General features: G+C 43.8%; 1 protein-coding gene across 14 annotated transcripts in view; it reads right to left on the bottom strand.

Moving 5' to 3' along the window:
- Positions 1-22,271, bottom strand: part of LOC132652461 (uncharacterized) — a 607,788-nt gene that overhangs the window by 230,044 nt on the left and 355,473 nt on the right. For 5 of the 14 annotated variants that reach the window (XR_009590080.1, XR_009590059.1, XR_009590076.1 and 2 more), the window contains one exon: positions 15,588-15,912. The exons of 1 other annotated variant lie outside the window; for it this stretch is intronic. Coding sequence is in view for 1 of the 13 variants with exons in the window: in XM_060378223.1 (XP_060234206.1) it covers positions 15,899-15,912 (14 nt within the window). In the remaining 12 variants the exon portion in view is untranslated. Of the gene's footprint in view, positions 1-15,587; positions 15,913-17,619; positions 17,740-18,405; positions 18,687-22,271 lie in introns of those variants that run through there. 8 more of the 14 variants (XR_009590075.1, XR_009590056.1, XR_009590073.1 and 5 more) reach the window with 4 other exon arrangements.

Below are 22,271 nucleotides of genomic sequence, written 5' to 3'. Positions count from 1 at the left end.
ACATGTGTGCACCCCCGAAGGCGAACATTTCTTCTTCGTGGCATAAAGGCTGATGAGTTTACTTTTGTGACACAAAGACTCCCATTCATACAGGGGATGCCTCTCAGGGCTGCCGAGCTGAAAAACACGTTTCTATTGCAGAGAGAAACTCTGAAAGGTAGGGGTACCTCACACGGCCGGAAAAGGGTTTCCACGAGGGCTTGAAAAGGGTGGCAGAAGGCCCTTTCATTGAAGAAATGCCTTGGCCTTATACAGATGGTAGTAGTGGGTGACAGAGTATAGCTGGTGGTCAGTTAAGTAGGACTGGTGATTAACCCAGGAATCAATCCAAAGGTCTTCGCAACGTGTCGTGTTGTCACACCCTTAAAGCTGTGGTGGCTTCACCCATGTATCGCGAACATGACACTAGCTGAGGTGGCAGGACGAACTGTTCATCGACACGTTTTGACAGCACGTTACACTATTGGTGTAATGATTACATATTCTTATAGGAAGTGGATAAGATTCCTGTGTAAATACCCCTCCATTGCTGGATAGCCAGGCTTCTTCTATTTCTACCGTTATATACATTACTGTAACGTGTAGTATTCACCTTCCTTCGGATTATTCTTCTAGAATAATCTTCTAGACGTGAGGCTTCTACATCAAATGATAAGGACATCTCTAAGAAAAAGGGAGGAGAGAGATTTGGTTGCTGACCATAGAGCTCGGCGGTACAGCGCATGCTCGGGAGTGATGCTGCCTTCCCCTGCACAGGCGCGTTGTAAGTCTGCCTCGCGCCGACTCAGACACACTTCCAAGTCAGTGATATGGGTTAGAAGGTGTAAGCTCTTGTCACTAGGCCGGATGAACCAGTTCAGTCCCCAGGACCCCCACAAGCTGTCCTCTGACCTCCACAAGCTGTGCTGTTCATGTGTGCACATGCAAACAAGCAAGAAATTAAAAACCCTCTGGATATTTTTTCATAGGAATCCTCTAGTGATGGCGCCAGAACTAACCAGCTTTGATGGGTCACTGCATTGTAGAATCTCTGGCTATTTAGAACTGTCTACAATTGCAGTTAATGAGAAGTTTGTAGGAGTTATACATTAGAGTCAATATACAAAACAGCAACTTTTGTTTTCTTCTTTTTCCTTTGTCTGTTTAGCTGTTGTTTGTTTCTTTTGAGACAGGGCCTTGCTTTGTAACTCAGGCTGGTGTCAACTGTATCGTCTTGATCCCTGTGGCGCTGAGTCCTGGGACCACAATGATGACCCCCACGGCTAGCTTAGTTTGCTTGTTTTGGACCAAAATTCTCATATATGTATTTTTTCACATGGTATAAAAAGTGAGTTTCTGGCTCATGCAAAAGCAGAGCCATAGCCACAGCCTAAGCAGTTGGGGTAAGTACTTCAGAGACATCTTAACCTCTCAGGCTCCCGCTGCAGCAAGTTTGTATTCAACAGAGGACTAAGAGATTCAAGGTCATCTCTAATTGTATAAAGAAAAGTCCTATTACCGTGAAATTTCTAAAAGTAATGCTACAGTTACACTTAACTTTTTACCTCAAAGAGTCCTATTGGCATGTTTTCAATGGAGAGTCCTTGAAAAACCACACTGAGAGTGTGCGCAGTGGGAGGGAGGTCAATGCTGCGGCCGTTTTCATCTGTTTCATTGTCCAGTGGGTGACTTGGTTTTTGGATTGGTAAGGATCTTTCAGGACTTCAAGGTTTTCATTATAGAACAATCACGTTGACTACCCAAATGTCACTTTCTCAAAAGGGTGTTAGCAATGATTTGGGAAAAAGAGAAGAGCGGAAGCACTCTCCCGCTCCTCACTCCAGCCCTCAGGCATCATCCTGGCTCCCCAACACCGCGATCTGCATTCGGTGTGTTTCTGAGCTCAGGTTCTCTGCCCCTGGAATGTTCCAGCCCGGGAGAGCACGAGAGTCAGATTCAAATGTAGCTAGCTGTGATAGCTTCAGCTGGGTGACGTGCTCAGCCCTGGGCCTCATATTTTCACCAGCAAAAGGGATGCATGCAACAAGCATTTAGCGGGTGCGTGCTGTGTTTTAGGTACAGTTTAAGGTAACAGAGACAGTACAGAATAAAACGGCGTCTCTCTTCAAGCCCAGCTTCTGATGTGTGAGAGAGAAATAGTATGAGATGAACACTTAAGATTAGGCCCTGTTGTACTATTTTATTTTATTTTTATTAGTTTTTTTTTTTTTTTTTAGTTTTGGTTTTGACAAGTTCTGATTACATAGACCAGGGTGCTTCAATCCTATGATCCTCCAGTCTCAGTCTCCCAAGTGCTAGGTCCAAGCATGCCCCATGTCAGCTTCTTCATCTTAGCTCCTTCATCTTCTCTGTCCACTCACCAGTAATACTGTTATCTGTTGCCATGATGAAGAGGATATTAATCACAGCTGTCATTTACTAGGTGCTTACTTGAGGCATTCTTTTCAAAATTTGAATTACTTAGCTGAGACAGGCTGACCTGCAGCTTCTTATTCAGGCAAGGATGACCTTGAACACCTGATCCTCTCACACCCACTTCCCAAGTACTGAGATTACACCATGCCCACTGTTGGTATAGAACCCAAGTTCTCTGTACCATCCTGTTTGATTAATTTTAATCAGCCTGCCTCTTTGTCCGTACCCCTCTTCCTAACTTAGTGGGAGTCTGCTCTGAAGGCTGCCTTTGATTGTGGACCATGGAGACAGCCTAGTGACTACAGTTATCTAATGAATCCAAGACCATGCCACCTCCGTGACTTTTCCAGTGACTTTCCATTTGACTCAGAACAAAACATCGCACTTGACCGTGTTGAAAAGGTCTTACGCAGCCAAATCCCCATCATCTTTCCAAACTGATCCCCTGCTCATCCGTTTCTTGCTCTACCCAGCTCCTTCTCACACTAGAACTTTCCAGGCACACCCTGGCTTTGAGCCCTTGTTCCATATTCTTTCTTCCTGTGTCAATGTGGCTTTCTCCTTCACCATCTCCAAGGATAGGCTCACATGAGCCCTTTGGGGGAGGTTCCACTATTTGAAGCTGTCAGTCTCCCTCCACTGTGTGCTATCACTTTTAATTTCTTCTCTACTCACAGATGTTTTCTACACAGATGTGGTTGTCTGCTTGGTACCCACTGAGTTCCCAGCACCCAGAGTACCAAGTGGCACTGATGTGGTACTGAGTTCCCAGTACCCAGTACCCATGTGATACCGATGCTATAAAGCCAGGCAGGAGTTTCAGCAGTGCAAGAGGCTGAGAACCATGTTGTCGCTTGGTTCTGCCATAAGAGAAAGTAAGTTTGGGATTATATTTTCTTCAAGAATGAAGAACTTCAAAAAGCTTTCAGCAAAATTCTCCTGGCCACTTCTTATCCATCCTGGCTTCTGACTAATCCCTAACTCCAGGAGGCAGGCCTGAGGCCCAGAGCTGCGTACACACTGGCCTGCTGAAGGCCTGTGGACCACACAGGGCAAGGGCACCCTGAGAAAAGCAAAGGTCTGGGGTGGGAGCCCAGTAAGCAGCCTGTAGGGCCCACTCTAGGCGGCACGGATGAAAATGAAAACTGGAAGGGCCTGAGAATTCCCCTCTTCAGATCTCCATCCACTCTGGACCTGAGGAGGATACAAGACATAAAAAGATCTTGTGACTGTTGTCTTCCTTTGTGTACCTACTGAGAAGCCCATCATGTTCCAATGGATAGCACCAAACCCACGGTCACAAGGACATCCCTGCTTAAACTCAGTGGTCGCAGAAGAAAACAAAGGAACGAATGGGGGAAAATACATGTAGGAGAAAGGAAGGGAGGGTTGGGAGGAAGGGTTAGGGATGGGGGAAAGTGAGAGTGAGCACTGGCCATAAAGAGGATAGGAATAAAATATTTTCTAAAACACCAGGGCCTACTAAGAAATTAAATGAGGCCAGTACCGGAGGACAGAGAAACAAGCAAGTAGGAAAAAAAAAGTAATTAGAACAGACATGGCCATTGCACTCATGGACTTACTGTAACTATGATTACCTGCACATGGTCTATACACGGTAAAGGCCAAAAGATCAGCCAACATTCTAGAAGGCACCACTCATTGAACTCAGTGGTTACAAAGTGAAAATGGAGAGGACATGAATTGGGGAGGGAGTACATATTCGGGATGTCTGGGGAAAGTTGAGGATAGATATAATCAAGATATACTGTATTCATGTATGAAGCTGTCAAAGAATAAATAAAAGATAAAAATAAATAAATGGATCAGAGTGTACAGTGCAGTGGGGTTAAGGCAAAAACCTAAAAGTTACATGACCAATTATTCAAATACATAACATTTAAACCCCATGTATGATGACTACTAGAAATACATTCACAAAGCTAACATGATAAGGTTCATGAGGTGTGGGGGGGGGAGGGTATTTGCAGAATGCATTAGACAGATGTTATAACTAACAAGTTCAAACAACATAACTAAAAAATGAGCAAAACCAAACTAAAAATAAATAAGGACCAAGTAATGGTCACTTAAGAAATAAAAAGTGTGTTTAAAGAAGATTTGGGTAGGTAGGAAGGTTAGGAGGATCTGGAAGGAGTTGAGGGAGGGGAAACCATGATCAGACAATATTGTATGAAAAAAAAATCTATTTTAAATTAAAAGAAGAAAATGTAAGAATAACAATAGGAAAACTATTCAAAGCAAAAACAAAAAAAGAGGTAAGCCTTGACATGAGATAAAACTGTTTCCGGTCATGGGATTTTTAAAAATAAATTAACACATTCTTTGGTTGACATTTTCATTCACATAGATAGTGAATTCCTTGACCATTTCTTTCCGAATGCGCTTCTAAAATGCTTTCATTCTGTCCTCCCATCAGAACACTCCTCTTCTGGTTTTATTTTTACGTATCTTTCCACTGAGAAGATGGCCTCTGAGTGAAGAGTAAAGACAGGAGGCAGCTGCGTGGCTGTCTGTGGGTCGGGCAGGCTGACCGAAGGCTGCAGGGCAGCATGTTCTGGAGTGGAGGCAAGTGAGCTAGTTCCTGTAGTGGCAGTCCTCTCGGCAGCCCACGAGCTTGGCAGCTGCAGTCTCCGCCATACACAGTGCCCTCCACGGCACATGGTGTGTGCACAAAATTAACCAAGTGATTGAGGGACCCCAGATTGAAAGCGAAAGCCTTAGTGATGCTACTGAAGTTCAGGGATGTATCTAACACCAATGACAGTCACGAAGAGAACGTGGCCACCTTGTGGACTGACATGTGGGGCGGAGTGCCAAGCGAAGTGTTTGTGCCACTCGTTTGTCTGTACTTCATTTCGTTTTCTTGCTTTGCTGCTCTGGGCCTGAGTCCTGGGACTTGCCCATGCCTGATAAGCTTTCTGCTATAAGCTACAACCCTAGCCCTGTGGGGTGTTCGTCAGTGAGCGGCTTACTCCTTCTGAACCTGAAAACTAAGGCAATGAAGTCTCACCTGGTCCCTTGGTCCGCAGATATATCAAGACAAACGCCATGAAACCATTGCACAACACGGCACACACTATCCTCGTCAACCACCCAGAATCGGCTGCATCTACCGATAAGTATCAACGTGAAAGGATATTTTCAGATTTACAAGTTCATAAAAAATGGTCTCAATAAAAACACAACATGTGTTTCTGATAAATGTTGTTATTCCTTTTAGAATGGAATCGAGCCCCTATGTACACAGTGGGTACTCTGAAGATTTTGGAAGGATGCTATAGAATGTTCTCAAGGTTAAAACATGTGGTTTACCCTGTTTTTTAAATCTATAATGTCCAATTTCTATCTCTTTCTCTTTCTGTCTCTCTTTTTCTCTTTCTCTGTTTTTGAGACAGGATCTTTTTTTTCAGTCCAGGATGGCTTGGGATTCATGACAATGCCCCTGCCTCAGCCTCCCCAAGTCTGAGATGATGAGTGTTACCCTTTAAATGACCACATGCAGATTTCTTTCCATTTATTCAATTTATAGGTATTTCCCTTTCAAAATACATTGACTTTATTTTTAATTGAATATTGAAAAGACTAAACCAAGTCCCTGAAATTCTATTGCCAGCATGCACACACGTACACACACATATACCACATACACACTCACCCACATACATACACGCATGCACCACACCCATAGACTCACAAGCATGTACACACACACATATACCACAATCTTCTCAAACGCTACACATTTACAGACACACATCACACCCACATGTACATGCATACTTACAGGCCCTATGCACACCTCACACACATACGCAGCACATATACATATACACACACATATACATCACACAGACACACAGACACACACACACACACACACACACAGAATTGATTTTTTTTGAAAATGCATGTTTCAAACTCTTTGTGCTTCCAAAGCTCTAAACTCCCTTTTGACACTTCTTACTGGAGATGATATCTGGCATTTTCTTCCTTTTTGCACAGTGATGAGCATTGTGTGAGTAAAGAAAGGACCAGTAACAGCCAGCCTTCACAATCCTTTGTTAGATCACTTTCAAGGGTACAACACATGATACAGAAATACTCTGCTAGGTCCTGCTGGCACATCAGAAGGACCTACACAGGGACACACATGGAAAACTCTTGGGCCTCACCTGACAAAACGGAACAGACAAATAAGTGAATTTTAAAGAGGTTGGGAAGGGTGAACGAGTCTTCCCTGTTCCTCCCACGGCCCATTTCTAAGCCATCATAATCATCCCTAGTCTTCCGTTTAAATGGCGTGAAGTCCAGTTTGCAGGTACCATGCATAGTTTATGATTTCGAGAACTATGAAATTCTTCTCAGGGAGAAATTTCACTAAATACAGGGCCCTGGGAGACAAGCAGTGACTGCCTCATTGACTTCACATCTGGCCACCAAAGTCCCTGCCAGACATCCCCCGTGCCAGCACGTGCCATGTGTTGACAGAGTTTTCTTAAGAACCAAATGGATCGTGTGTTCAGTTTCCATAGTTAAGATTCAGTGAAAAACCTCATAAAGACAGCACTAAGTAATTGACAGTTCATGAACTCAAAGGCCATTGTTAGGCAACTTAATATTAAATGCTGCTCCAGCACTGGCAGTCAGGGGATGCCCACGCAGTGGACATCCTGACAGAGACTCCGCTTGTGCCCATCTTGGTTCTGATTCAGACGACCAGCTATGATCCCCGGAAGCCCAAGTCCTTAGAGTCACATGCTGAAGTGGGCACCCAGAAGGCAGGCTTGTCTAAGAAAAGTCTGCCTGCTGTCTGTTTTCATTTCTGCATCTTTGACAGAACCAAAGGCAAGGAAACATTTCCTTCTTTGCTCTCCCTGGATGGCAGTTGAGAAAGCCGAGAGGGAGAGGCTGGGTGTGTGTGCCCTGGACACCTTCCATGTTGCTTGGAGCCCACCAGGATTACTGTGTTAGTGAAGCCTGGGCTTGGGGTTCTCTTTAAAAGGAGTTGAGGACCAGTTGTGATAGCTCATGCCTTTAATCCCAGCACCTGGGAGGCGGAAGCAGGCACATCTCTGTGAGTTCAAGGTTAGCCTAGTCGACCTGGCTATATAGTAAGTTCCAGGACAGCCAGGGCTGTGAGACCTTGTCTAAAAAAAAAAAAAAAAAAAAAAAAAACCAGAAAACTTAATTTTTTATTTTTTAGTATGCAAATCTTCCTGTAATTTTTTTTTCGAAGGCCTGAAGGTTGACAGCATACCATCAGGCCTTTGTGGATTGATTGGCTCTTCGCCCAGGGACTCTGAGACCAGCTGAGGTGAGAAAAGGATCAACTGTTCCCCTACAACAAATCGCTTCCTTCTTCCTCGAGAGCTGGCACCAGCCACAGGCCTGAACAAAGAGCCTTGCACAAGACATCGGGGTCTGCTATACATATCTTGTGGTCTCTCTTTATCCATGTCAATCTCATGGCTTGTATGTTCAATATGGCCCACCTAACTTTTAAAATGCCCACATCTTCTGGAGAGGGACTGTCAAGAAGCAATTTCTTTCCGTGGCCATTGGGTGGGTGTTAATCATCTCAGGAAACTCTCGTCTTCACGCGTTAAAATCCCAAACTTCAAATAAACCAAACAAAACGAAATGATCACAGCCTCATTTCACGCAAGTGAAAGTCACAGATACCAGTGGGTTGGGAAAGTAACCAGGAGCAACGGGGGAGGGGGGGCGTGTTTATTAACACCCAGCTACAAGCCAAGATTTTAAACCAGGGAACAAAGTTGACTACAGGAATGTCATCGTTTGATGATACAGCCATCCAGGTCTGAAGGAGGTTTGTTGCTTTGCTAATTTTACCAACTCAGGAGAGCCAGGAGCCCAGAAGCCACAGGCCACTGCTGTTGGGAAGGCTGGGTCTCTCAGCTGACAAGAGCTTGTTTGTCCAACACATGGCTTGTGTTTCCCCTCACTTGCATCTCTCTTGTCTACCAGCCAGGGCTCCTCCCGGCATGCTGCGGCCCTGTCAGTTTCCTGAGTTTCAGTCATTTTTCTTTCACCTCCTTTAAAGGGTTATGGAGACCTGGTGGGCAGCCCACTTCGGAGTTGATCTGGCCTGACCCCATGGAGCGAACGATTCCCACTTGCCAGTGTGTGGCTTTCCAGTACCCCAGCCCCATCGGACTGCTCTCGTACCTGGGGCGTGACCTTCAGCTGAGAATCCCGGCAGCTTGCAACTTGTCTTTGGCAGAGGAACTGCAAGCCTGCCAGCTGCCAGATGTCTTCATTTCTAAAACACCTTCAAACGGCCTTCTGGCACCGTTCCATGAGCAAAATGCACTAAGCTGTAGCTGTTGTTCCCATGCTGTGAGCCAAGGAGGAGGGGGTGAGGGGGCAGGTGTGGGCTTGAAGACGAGAAGAAAAGGACTGTGAACATGGAGTGTGACTACCCTTTGCAGGAAGTACGTAGATTAAAAACTGTCTGTGGGTTATGATACATTCAATTTGCGTTGAAATAGCCAACAGAAATAATGCAACCATTTGGATTATCATAGTTTTAAATTTCTGAATGGACAAGTAATTTACCTGTACCAATGTGAAATTTTGATGTATGTATCCATTATAGAAAGGTTTGGTAGTGCATAAAAACATACATACAGCAGCAACTATTTCTGTGTGTTTGCATGTGTGTGTGATGACAGTGTTAGCAATCTGTTCTTTGAGCAATTATGAAAACATGTTACTGTTAATGCAACAGGTACCCCAATTCCTGCAAGCTCACAAATTTAGCACAAATCTATTAGCCTCTTCCCCCTCTCTCCCTCCGTCCCTGGCTCCATTCACTATCTTTCCATTCCATATAAAAGAAACATCATACAGAGAAACACAATTCCATGAATTCAGGTGCACCAGTAATACATCTTCCTAAAAATGTTAACGTCTAGTCGTTCCTAAGATAACGAATAGTTTGAAGTTAGAGAGATCCAGTAAAAAAGGAATCAAGAAACTTTTTTCTTCTCCTTCCTTCCTTCCTTCCTTTCTTTCTTTCTTTCTTTCTTTCTTTCTTTCTTTCTTTCTTTCTTTCTTTTTCTTTAGCAAAGTGAAATTCTCTTGCTATCAAATTCAGGTTTTGCAGTAAGGGTGTAAAGGAGGAGTTGCCAGAGGCTGGGAACCTTTCAGTCAATTTCTATCTGGTTCCAACTCTTCTTCAAAAGTTGCTGCATAGTGAATACATGGTTAATTGCAAACATGGAGAAAGAGATATTTTGCATACACATAACATATCTGTGCTCTGAAAAGCCCACAGCGTCCAAGGCAGCGAGGGGCAGACAGAGATGATAGCACAGATGACGGATGCTGGGGAGACAATGGTGATTTCTAATTTGTACCTGATGATGCTTCACATCACACGTAAGTGATGGGGCCTTGGGAAAACTAGAAAATGGCAGTTTAAGCTCATGTCACACCAACGCAGGGAGGATTCTTTCAATGAATCTTGTTAGGAAAAGGGGTCTGTCCCATAGGAAGTTCATCATAGAGTAAAATGGAAAGTCAGCTCAGCTGTTGATCCAGGAGAGAGAAAACATGGTTGGTGGCATGTTCTTTTCTCATTAAGCTCTGACCAAAGAGTGCTATGGGTCTCAGCTTCAAGCACACAGACCCAGCTGAAAGAGGGGGAGGGCTAAGTTCGGAGCCAGATCGGTACCTACAAAGGGACCCGGAACTATGTTGCAGATGTAGCCATGGAGTCCAGAAGGAAGATAAAAACCACCTTACTTTTGCCTCCCAAGAAATTCCAGATTCTACAGCCAGGCACAGAGGTTCTCAATCCATGAGAAGAGGCAGGTTTTTAATGTAAAAAAGCTGGTCTTGGATGCCTGCCATAGACCGCTCAGTTTCCAACTTCCTAGTCTACAGCCCTCTCTGGTGTATCTATCCAGTCCCTCCATTCCTGCTGATACCTCCCACTCTCCTACTTGTGTGGGTTGTATCCACACAGCTATGCTCTCTTTCAAACCCTCCTTGTCCTGCATTAGCATTTCAACCCCTGTCCGCTGTCTCAGTTTGTGCTCCAATGCAAGCATCGTCTTCTTGACTTCTTCACCTGTCCTACACCGCTGAGAAAAATCTCTTCACTGCCCAATTCCCATGGCTTTGCCCTTTGTCTGCTATGTATGTGTATTTCCTTAAACAGACTGAGAATACTGTGTCTTCCAATTCTCTTTGTTGGCTGCTCTTCAACCATTGGTCAGTCCCTGTGTTCTCCTGCCCTCTCTTCTCTCTACAGTGAATCGCAGGCATTTTTATTTGTTTTGGCTGACTTCTGAGTAGATTCGTTTGTTCTGTTTCAACTAATAGGAGAGGAAATGGTCACTCTAATGGACAATAAAAAAAATGTCACTTCTAAGCGACAGAAATTGAGTTCCCAAAGAAGTGAAGACCTCAAGTTGAATGTCATTGGGGTCTGGGGTGGGATACAAAGATTCTGCTCTCGTTCATAACATATACTTAATATCCATAGGGCTATGTATGAACACATACAGCTGGGTCTCAGAAAATATAGCCCCAGGAGTCTGGGCTGAGCCCCATGGACCTGGTCAAACTGACGATTCAGAAGAGGCCTGACATTAGCAGGGACAAAACAGAGCACCTAGAAGTTAAAGTGAAGCTGACTTTCATGCTTAGAGATTCTCTTTAGACCCAATTCTTGGTGTTCTACAAAAAAAAAAAAGAAAGAAAGAAAGAAAGAAACAAAAAAAAAACCAAACCAAAACAAAACAAAAACAAACAAACAAAAAACAAACAAACAACAACAAAAAAACAAAACCAAAAACAAACAACCCACTGTTAATTCAGCTGCAGTGGGACAACTGCCGTCAGGACACGCGAGTGTGTTCTTGCAGCGCTGGGGAGGAAGGGTCTGAAGTAATGGGTGACATTTCAGCTGTGGATGGAGTGTGGAGTGGGGTGGGAGTGCATCTTCATGAGGGGCTTCATTGCTTTGGAGTGCACACAACTGGAGCAGTCTTGGCTTGGCTTCTAGGTGTACTCTGAGCGTGGGGAATTGGCTGTGCGCTGCCTGGCATATAGATCTCATCAGACAGCAAACAAGGAGTTGGTGGTTCCGCCTTGACTGCTTGAGCTGGTGTCCCTTCCTGGGCCTGTTTCTCGAGCTGCAGAACAGAGGTTCTGACCCGACCTTCCAGGGGCTGTTCCACACCACTGTTTCATAGCACTCTCCGCAGGTAGCTTACAGATGATGAAATGATGCCTAATAAGAGGCTGGTGCATTGGTAATGCCTTCTTTCTGTTCACACGCTCCACTAAGCCCAAAGCACTTGATGCTATTGGTCTGACTTGCTTCCAGTTACAAAGCATCAGGATATGGCATCACTCTGAACTCTGTTCTGTCTCCGAAAGGGAGAATAACTGCCGAATACTGTAGCAAAGAGATGTAAGCTGTTGGGACTTAGAACACTTTAGACTTTGCAATGGGAAGCATGATGTGGGGACTGTCACACTGCACAGCCTGGCTGGGTGGGTGCAGCAGTATCTCCAGGCTCAGGTGGAATAGATCTGAGCCTGGTGGTAATTACTAAGAACCCTATTGAGTAATTTAGGGCAAGGGCACAGTTATTATGTGAGCTCAGATCTTAGCAGAGTAGGAAGACTCAGGAAAGAAAAAGAAAGCCTTACAGCAAGAAGGCTGTCTCTTATTATTAGTAAGATTTTGAAATAACAAGAAGAACATGACTAGGCATTCCTGCGAGCAAGACTTATTTATCTATCTATCTATCTATCTATCTATCTATCTATCTATCTATCTATCTATCTATCTATCTATCTATCTATTCTGCCTCCTCCTCCCAGGACAACTATAGTGGGACAACTGTCATCCCTCCTTTTCTTCTCTCTCTCCCTATTCCTCCCTCTCTCTGTCTCTCTCTGAGACTGATTCTCCTGCTTCTACCTGCTTCCAGAATGATGTAATGGCAAGTATGTTTTACCATGCCTGGTTTATGCCGAGGGATCAAACTAAAGGCTTTCTGCATGCTAGCCAAACACTCTACCAACTGTGTCAAATTCCTAGAAAACAGAAGGGGCCGGAGGGGATGGAGGACACCAGGAGAATAAGAGCCTCTGAATCAACTGAGCAAGGGGCATATGAGCTCACAGAGATGGAAACAGCAAACACAGGACCTACAAGGGTCTTCACCAAGTCCTTTGAGGATATATCAGAGCTTTCAAGCTTAGTATTTTTACAGGACTCCTCAGTTTATAAATGGCTGACTCTAATTATTGTGCCTTCTCTTGGGGCTCTTTTTGTTTTGTTTTTCTGTTGACATGTCTTGTCCAGCCTCTATGTGATGGTTTTTGCTTTATCTTGTTATATTTTATTTTTTAATGTTTGGTTGTTATCTCTCAGAACACTGTTATTTTCTAGTGAGGAACAGAACTAGTGTAGATCCAAAGAGGAGGTGAGGAAGAACTGGGTGGAGTAGAGAGAGGGGAAACTGTAATCAGTATATAATGTATGATAAAATAATCTAACTTCAATAAAAGGGGAAAAAAGGATTCAGTCATGCCTTAAGTTTGCCAGCCACTGAACCACCAACCAGGGAGCCTGCAAGGGACTGACCTAGGCCCTCTACACATGTGTAACAGTTGTGTAGCTTGCCGTTCATGTGAAACTGCTAAAGTGAAAGCAGGGGCTGTGTCTGATCCAGTTGCTTGCCTTCAGGACCCTTTCCCCTTACTGGGCTGTCTAGCCTCAACAGAAGAGGATGCACTTAGTCTTACTGCCACTTGATACGCCAATGCTGGTTAATATTCATGGGAGGCCTTCCCTTTTCTGAGGAGAAGGGGAAGAGGAGTGGATGCGAGGGGGCAAGTTAGGAGGAGAGGAGGGAAGGGACACTGCGGTCAGGATGTTAATTAATGAAGTGAGTGAATGAGTAATTAAAAAATGTTTGCCAGTCACATTGTGTGCAGGATTCCATGTTTTACATTTGCAGACATGCAGGCCTTTCTGCTTGCTAAGTCACATAGCTTCGATATTCACCATATAGTTTATGGTCATCTGTTAGTCCTACTCATCATGCCTAGTAGTAGGCCACTTGTAAGCTTTCTAACTAGAAACAAAGTTGTTAGGGAGACTCAAATGATTATAGCAATTTCCTTTCCTGAGAAATGTTCTCAGCTTGAAAGCATAGTAGGGAGTCGGGCCGTGGTGGTGCACGCCTTTAATCCCAGCACTCAAGAGGCAGAGGAAGGCCAATCTGTGAGTTTGAAGCCAATGTGGTCAACAGACTGAGTTCTAGGACAGCCATGGCAACACAGAGAAACCTTGCGTTAAAAAAAAAAAAAAGCCCTAGTAACAAGATCGCCAGGGTGTGGCATTTGTTGTCTTATAGGCATTTGTGTTTTCCCGCTTTCCCTCCTACGGCAAACCTGCACCCAGGCACTCTTGAGCTGAGTATTACAATGAAAACATTCTGTTTCTGACTTCTCGGACAGGAGGCTGGTACTGCAGGAGCATGCCTTTCATTTCTAGTTGGGGATGGACAGCCATTGCATGTCCGGCAAACCTGTGAATACGGGTTTCCCTTTTGGAGTGACCATTGTCACTACCAATCAGACTCTGGTGTAAGGATGCTCCACTTGACCTCTGGCCTTCAATTCCCAGCTGAGAGATAATAACCAACAAATATCTGGCCTTTGTCCAATTATCTTGACACATGATTGCTTAAACCTTTGGGCATTAGGAGTTCTCAGACCCTCTTTCGTTTGACTTTTTTGGTGCTAGAAGCATGTTTGGCTTAAGGAAGGTGATTTTAGGTGTACTTCTGGTTAGCTTCAGATTGGGGCTGGTAGAAAGACCAAGCCAAGCTTAGAAGCTTAGTGTGTCCAGTCTGACCCTTCTCTCATCCTCTGGGACAGAAAGAAGGTATGAAAATGAGTTAATGGTAAAGTACTCCTACATGACACAGCTCCCATGAAAATTCCTAAAAAAGGGGGTTTGGAAAGCTCCTGTGATGGTGGACATATTCACAAACTGGGAAAGCTCCACCCCAAATAGCATGGGAACAAGCGTGTGTTCAGGACCCTTCAGCATCATCCCCCAGGTGTCTTCGTTTGCCCCCCTGACTGCATCCTCTGCAGCAAGGGCAGATGAACGATCCTCTGGGTTCTGAGGTGCTATATTCTCACACCTGAGGAGGGAGAGGCAGAACCACCCAGTTAGAGAGGACAGACGCTCACGTGACCGTTTCAAGATCGTGACTGACATCTGAGCTTGGGGCACTGTTGTAGTACTGTGCCGTTCTAGTACACTTGCCCAGGTGACAGTGAGTCAAGAGGCACAGTTCTTCCCAAAGCTTATCAACCCAGAGATTCTTAGTTTCTTCTGCCCCTAGAGCTACTGCCTGGATCCACTCTGGGGGTATGAAACCCACAGAGCTATGCTGACCTACCTGAAAGTAATTTCCTATAGAATAGAGTAAGCTCATCAAAGCATGTTTCCATAGAACCTGGTAGGAAAGATCACCTATCACACAACACAGCCTCATGTTATAGGGAGCTGACTGTACCGAGACGTTTGGGCAAACAGGTCTCCCCTCCGGAAGAGGCCCAGGCATTATTGTCTGCAGAGTTAATGTCTGAACACTTATGGAAAGTATGTTAAGAACCTTGGAAAACTATTTCCAGGGAATTTCAGAAACTGAGAGATGCGCACTGTCCTAAAAGCGAATTCAGAACAGTTCACTGTGCCCCACTTGCAGAGGATATGCATTTGTTCTATATGACATCGCACATTGCACATACTAATTTACATATACACAGCATGTGCACACACATAAACAAAGACAAAAATCTATAAGGTAATGCAGGTATTGCCTGAGGACTTTGACTGTCTGACATAACAACCTGAACCCTTTTGATTTTCACTGCATATTTCACCTGCTCATTTTGTTTGATTTGCTTACATGTACACATTTGCTTCAATAATTAAAAAATAAACACAAACTGAAAAATAGCATGAGGTGGAGAACAAGGTAGCAACAATGAGCTATTTATTAATCTACATCACCAGTAAAGTAGCTTAACTGGTTGAATTTGTGTGATTAAAATTTTTTAAATTGCATTTATTTGTGTGTGTGTGTGTGTGTGTGTGTGTGTGTGTGTGTGTGTGTGTGTTCTACAGGACAGAATCTGAGCACACTCACTACATGTTAAGCTATGAAATAGATAAGTATTTATTATGATAATACACTGGTGCTTTATTTCATAGTGTTCTTTTAAAACTATATTCACTCGGAGTAAACGGATTTACAGAATCTAGCCATATCCAGTTTCCTTACAGCGAGTCTTCTCTAACATGTAAGGAAGAGGATCCTGCCTCCCAGGACTTGGTGACAGACGGTCTCATATTCCAAGTCGGCAAGATGACTGTCTGGTGGGAACCTCAGGTCGCAGTCCCTGTGGGAAGAAAGGGACTGGGGATGATCACGTGGACACAAGGGCACAGAAGAGAGTAAAATACAGAGGACGCCGTTCTCACTGCCCTGTGCCTGCCTGGAGATCACGTTGTTTCTCTAACGGTCCTTACAGTGAGCATCAGGTTCCAGAGGGGGCAAATGGAACTTTTCTCTATCTCAAAGAAGCGGATGAATTTATTTACAAAGTAGGTGTGACATATATGGGGCCATGAGTTCAAGGATTACAAAGTAAGAGCATATCTCAAAATAAGACCAGATATAAAAAAACAAATAAACAAAAAAGGCCAGGCCTGCTACACTCTAGAGAATTGGTTTAGGTGATATAAAACAAAATTCAGGAAACATGCTTTTTAAACAAACAAACAAATAGGAAATTCTAATTTGCCAATTTAAATATCACTTTAAGAAACATTGACTCATAAAAACAGAATTGTGGCCAGGCATAGTGGTACATCCCGGTGCTTGAGAGCTAAAGGCAGGTGGATCTCTGAGTTCAAAGCCAGACTGGTCTACAAAGTGAGTTCAAGAACAGCAAAGGCTACACTGTCTTGAAAAACCAAAAAAAAAAAAAAAAAGTGAAATTCTATGTATAGATCGGTAATAAAATATATGTTAATTTACTATCTAAGTGGGATGTCTGCAAACATGAATCAATGTGTTATTGTGAATGGTGGTACACAGACACAATTCATAATTTTAAAAAAGTAAAGCAGCCCAGGCCCATTAATAATCACGCTTAGCGGTGCCTGCAGGTATTATGCTCATCATTCACAATTTTCAGAGTTTTTAACATCTGCCTAGGATTCACTTTTCTCTTCTGTAAAATGAAATGCGCTTATCCCAAACAGTTGTGAAGACTAAATGAGACAATTTATTAAAAGTTCTAAGGAACTATTGTTCAAAACATTTGCTTTGATATATAATACCTTCTGTATGTGTTTTAATATTTACTCAAAATTCTCGTGCATGAATTCCAGTCTTAATACACACCCACCCCATGGTCAAACGATTTGGTATTATGATAAAATATTACTTGTTAGACTAGTGTTTGTTTATTTTTAACAATATTTTATTATTTGTGGAATTTGTGCAATGCATTTTTACCACATTTACCCCTACTGTTCTAACTCTGCCTAGACCCACCCCACACATGCCCATTCCCTCCCCTCCCAACTTTCCTTTCTTTCTTCCCCTCCCCCCTCCCTTCTCCTTCCTTCCTTTCTTCCTTCCTTCCTTCCTTCCTTCCTTCCTTTCATAACTCATTGCTTCTCATTTGTACTCATGGATGTAGGACCATCCCCCAGAACATGGTCAGCCTAACAGGAACCACACACTTAAGGAAAATCAACTCATCCCCCTTCAGAGGCCATCAGCTCTCACTAGCCTCCTCAGGAGTGGGGGCTCATGAGCCTCTTGCACATCTATGCTAGAATCTTGCTTGATCTTGTATAAGTCTTTTGTGCACATAGCCACGTACTGACACAAACACATACACGTAATTAAAAATAAAATCAATCTACCATTCCTTAAAACAGCAACAAAATCTAACAAGTGACTTAGAACCAAGCTAACTTTTGGAGCAGAATGCAGTTTTCGTGTCAAATGTTTCAATTGCTGTTTCCATAAAATATAAAAGCTAACTGTGGGGTTTAGATACTTAGGAGTGTACGAAGTACTTTCCACACACCTTAAGCCAGTTTCTGTCAAGATAACTCCAGAGGCGGAGGAAGCTACATTTAGTGTGGTCCAATTGCATCTGAAATGGTGCGGGAGAGGTTGATTGGAATTTCAAGTATATTAGGAAAAACTGAAAACAAAAGATCCAAAGAAGATAAGATTAATCAATTTAAATAACTCAAATAGTGCTCAGATTTGGTATAACAGGGCGGGGGGGGGGTTCTTCATGTCCTTTGGTTTAGAGTACCATAAAGGGAACCTAAACCCGCAAATATTGAACCATTAACATATGTATTTGCTTAGGCCTTTCAAACAACTATTAGTTTGAAGCAGTCATATATCTTGGCCATAAGCCAGCTGGACCTTCCAGAACAAAAGGCAGCACAAGAGTGGTTCTCAGCCCTTTTTCACAGGGGATTACCTTCCGGATCTTTAACAACCATAGATGCCTGTAACATGGACCCAGGAATGGGGTGCCACTGGTACTGTCTGATGCCCAGGAAACAGAGAAACTGTTCTCTGGTCATCTCTCAAGTTCAACAGATGTAACAGGCTGAATGTCCACATCTCAATTTCTTAGTCTGTGAAATTACCTGCCAGGGCAGCTGGACTTTGCAGAAGTGATCAGATTTGGGGTCTCGAGATGGTGAAACCCATCCTGGGCTATCTAGTTCATCCAGTTAACCACGTGGGTCCTCATGAAAGGCACACAGACAAAGCTGGGGCAGGGGATGATTGGCAGTGATGGCTAGAATGTAGGATGTTCTCCACAGACTGGTGTCTGAACATTTGTTACCTGGCTGGTGGTGCTGTTTTGAAAAACTTGGAGTCTTTAACTGGAACTGTGTAGGTCACTAAGGGCAGCCTTGATTTCTGGCCTGAGAATCAGGCATGTAGCCCTTGCTTCCTTCATCAGGTTTTTCCTGCTCTGATGGGCTATATGCTCAAGCCTTGAGCCCAAACAAGATCTTCTTTTCATCAAGTTGCTTCTTGTCAGGCATTTGGTCACAGCAACGAGAAGAGTACCTAACATACTGTCCTGGTTAGTATTGTGTTAATGACAAAAGCTGGAGTTACCTGCGAAGAATAAACTCAATTGAGAAATGCCGCCATTAGACAAGTCTGTAGGACATTTTCTTGATGAATGATTGGTGTGAGAGGGGCCCATCCCACTGTGGGAAATTGCCACCTGTTCACAGGAGGTCCTGGGTGCTATGAGAAAGCAGGCTGAGCAAGCCACAATGAACAATCCAGTAAGCAGCACTCCTCCATGGCCTTGGCATGAGCTCCTCCGCTAGCTTCCCTCAGTGACCACAGCATAACAGAGAAGTGTCATAATTTACCCTAATAGTATGAGTAATAATTTCTTTCTTCTACACGTTGCCTTTGGTCGTGGTCTTTATCACAGCAGTGAAGAGCAAACTACATACCAAACTATATACTTAGTATATACCAAAGTCATATACTAAGGGACGGGAAAGAGTTTGAGGTGCTGCATTGAAAGGCTGCTTGAAGCCCTTGTGGGGGGGGGGGCTGAGAGGATGACGGGAGAAGTTCCCCCAAGAGTGTCCAGAGGAAAATGTGCCCTGGAAAGCTTTTCACATACCTCCGAACCGGAACTCTGAGTTAATAAATTTGTGATGGTTTCTTGGTTTTGTTTTCCCGGCTTTGAGACAGGTGTCACTATGTTACCCAGCCTGGCCTCAGATCTCTGCTTTCCAGAAATCCTCTTGTCTCAGCCTCTTCTGGGGTAGGACCACAGGTGTATACCACTGGGGCTTAATTTGTGTTGCTCTGTGCATGAGTTAATTGTAGTAGTAACAGAAAAAACAGACTAAAGGAGTATAGAATTGATCTGCAAGTAAATTGCAATGGTCTGGTGGGAAATTCTATGCTCCTTAACATCCAAACATTGAAAAACTAAGCAAGAAAAGTCAAGACCAGGGGTCTGGGAAGAGTGCTCAGTCGGCAAATGTAGGCACGATGTGACCTGGATGTGAACCCAGGCATGGTGTTGCGTGCTTGTAATCCCAGCACTGGGGAGGCAGACAATGGTTGGTCTGTGGGGCCCCTGGCCAGCAGCCCAGCAAAACTAGCAAGCGACAGATTTCAGTGAATCTGTCTCAGCAGCAACATCAAAACCCAACAACAACAACAACAACAACAAAGGAAGACAGACCCTGAGGCACAATCCTCTAGGTTGACCTCTAGCCACCATCCATATGTGCACATCTTCATCTTGAGACCCAGAAGTCGGCTGCTTCTGCACAGTCCCTTTGCCACCACAGGTAACCTCCATAAAGTTAAATACTGCACCTACGTGTGCATCCACACCAGCAGTATCCATATACACACCCAAACAGGCAGCCAACAGCAATGACACATAGAATGGAAACCGTACTGATCTACATTTCCTTGTGTCTAAAACCACTTATTAAACATGCTCCAATACTAATTTTTTTTTTTCATATGCAATGATACTTTTGTTGTATGAAATCTTCTTAAACACAAACTGTCACTTGTTATCACTGCCGGACCAAGCCTCAGATGATAGAGAATAAAGGAAGATCAAGCCATGCACGCCTGAAAAGCTGCCCTCCATGGGGGACGGACTGGCTTTTTATGTCTGCAGGTCTCAGCTTGGACAGGTGACTTCAAAGTTTTTATTTGGTGGATTTTTTAAGGATACAAACATGTGCTATTGTGAAGGTTTCCTTTTGAAGACTGAGTATTTCGTACACACAGTCTACGCTGTCCTCTTACCCACTTCCGATGAACAAAAAGGTGGTCACCACATCACAAGCGCCTGCCATATTTTGATCTTCTGAGCCTTGACTGGACTCTGGTTCAGCTTGGAGGAGTTGGGCAAACCCAGATTCTAACGCAAGTTAACTTTCAAGCAATGTTCTCATATGTATTTTTTAAAGACTTATTTTTAAGTGTGTGTGTGTGTGTTTTAGGGAATGTGTACAAGTAGAGATGTCCTAACATCCCGTGGAGCTGGTGTTACAGGTGACTGTGTGACACCTGAGGTGGAGGCTGGGAATTGAACTCAGGTCCTCTGGAAGAGCAGCAAATGCAGTTAAGTGCTAAGCCAGCTCCCGTGCTTACTCTTAAAGAAGGCTTTTGCTTCAACATGATAATTCTTGTTCAACTTCCCGTGGAGTTAATTCAGAACTCCTAAATGGAGAACACCTTGGGAGCTGGTCTAATTACAAGTTTTTCTCAATAAATATCTCTCGCTTCTCTTCACTGTAGACTATAAATAAAAAGGTGGCAAGGAAGATTTGTATTGAAAGCCAAATTATGTTACTGATAATTTGTGAGTCCTCGGACGACTTCTTTAGCTTCCCATAGTTTTATTCAGTTCAAGAGTGTATGCAAGAAACTGGAAAGACGGCTCAGTAGTTAAGAGCGCTTGCTGCTCTTGCAGAGGACCCAGGGTTGGTTCTGAGCGCCCATGTATCAGTTCATAAAGATCTGTTAACTCCAGTTCCAGGGGATCTGATGCCCTCTTCTGGCCAGAGGCATACATGGCGCCCATATAGACACTCAAACAAACACTCATACAGAGAAAATACAGCCACATCCCTAAGCAACAAGAACGTAAATGCAAGGAGATAAATATGTCCTATAACACTTGCAGCCTGCAGATTTTCTAATGGGGCATTACAGACCTCACGGTGGGAGACCTGTGCAGGCCTGCCAGCAGTCCCAAGGGGAGCATGGGGAGCGTAGCCCCACCACAGCAGCCTCTTGCCTGCCCTAGAAAAAGCCTTTTCTACTCTACGCCTTAAGTGTGATGATCATACGGCTTAACTAAGTAGTCTGCCCACAGAGATTCTCCCTTGTCATATTGAGACACTGAACAGATGAAAAAAACAATCTTATCTCCTCCTGTTCCTGAACTACATCTCTAGACAGGATTTTGGGTCTATTTACAAGGAGGAATCAGACATAGTGTTGGGAACACAGCAGGCTGGGGTGTAAGGGGTGGTAAGGATAAACTCACGTTACAAGGCCTGGTGGTGGCAACTTTTGGCCTACTCTGACTTTAAGGGCATCTCCACTTATGTAGGAACAGTGAAAAACACTCCCAACCTGTTTGATTTTTCCCTAAGTACATTCTAATGTTGGTATCACAATTCTGTGATGAAGGCCTCCACATTGGGATGTTGCAGCTCCAATCTCCAAAAAAAACAATTTGGACATAAATGAGCTTGGGCTCATGACTTGTTCTCAATCCCTCCCCCCATACACACATCTGGACAGACAGGCTGTGACAGACAGGGGTGGCAGGAATAATCATACTTTGTATGACATCTTGTTTTCATTCACTTCTGCAGCAAGAGCACCCGAGAGAATTTTTAGCCTGATAAACTTTTCTGTTTGATTAAGTAAGTGTTTTGTTTTCTTTTTCTTTCTTTCTTTTTTTTTTCAGGTGACTGTTTTTTTTTTTTTGTTTTTTTTTTTTTTTTGTTTTTGTTTTTTTTGCCCTTCCTCTGACACACAGATCTAGTTACATCGAAGTTTTGGGCTCTTATATTGCATTTTTATATGAAGCGAAGTGCAAAAGAGTATTTCCACCATTAATCTTTGCGGCTAATAGAGATGAATGCCCAGAGGTAGGCCTTGTACTGGGGAGCTTTTCCACAGCGCCTC

Source organism: Meriones unguiculatus, chromosome 2 (genome assembly GCF_030254825.1).
Source record: "Meriones unguiculatus strain TT.TT164.6M chromosome 2, Bangor_MerUng_6.1, whole genome shotgun sequence".
Lineage (NCBI taxonomy): Eukaryota > Metazoa > Chordata > Mammalia > Rodentia > Muridae > Meriones > Meriones unguiculatus.
The sequence above is the reverse complement of the archived record's forward strand: the minus strand, read 5'-3'. Positions and strand labels throughout refer to the sequence as shown.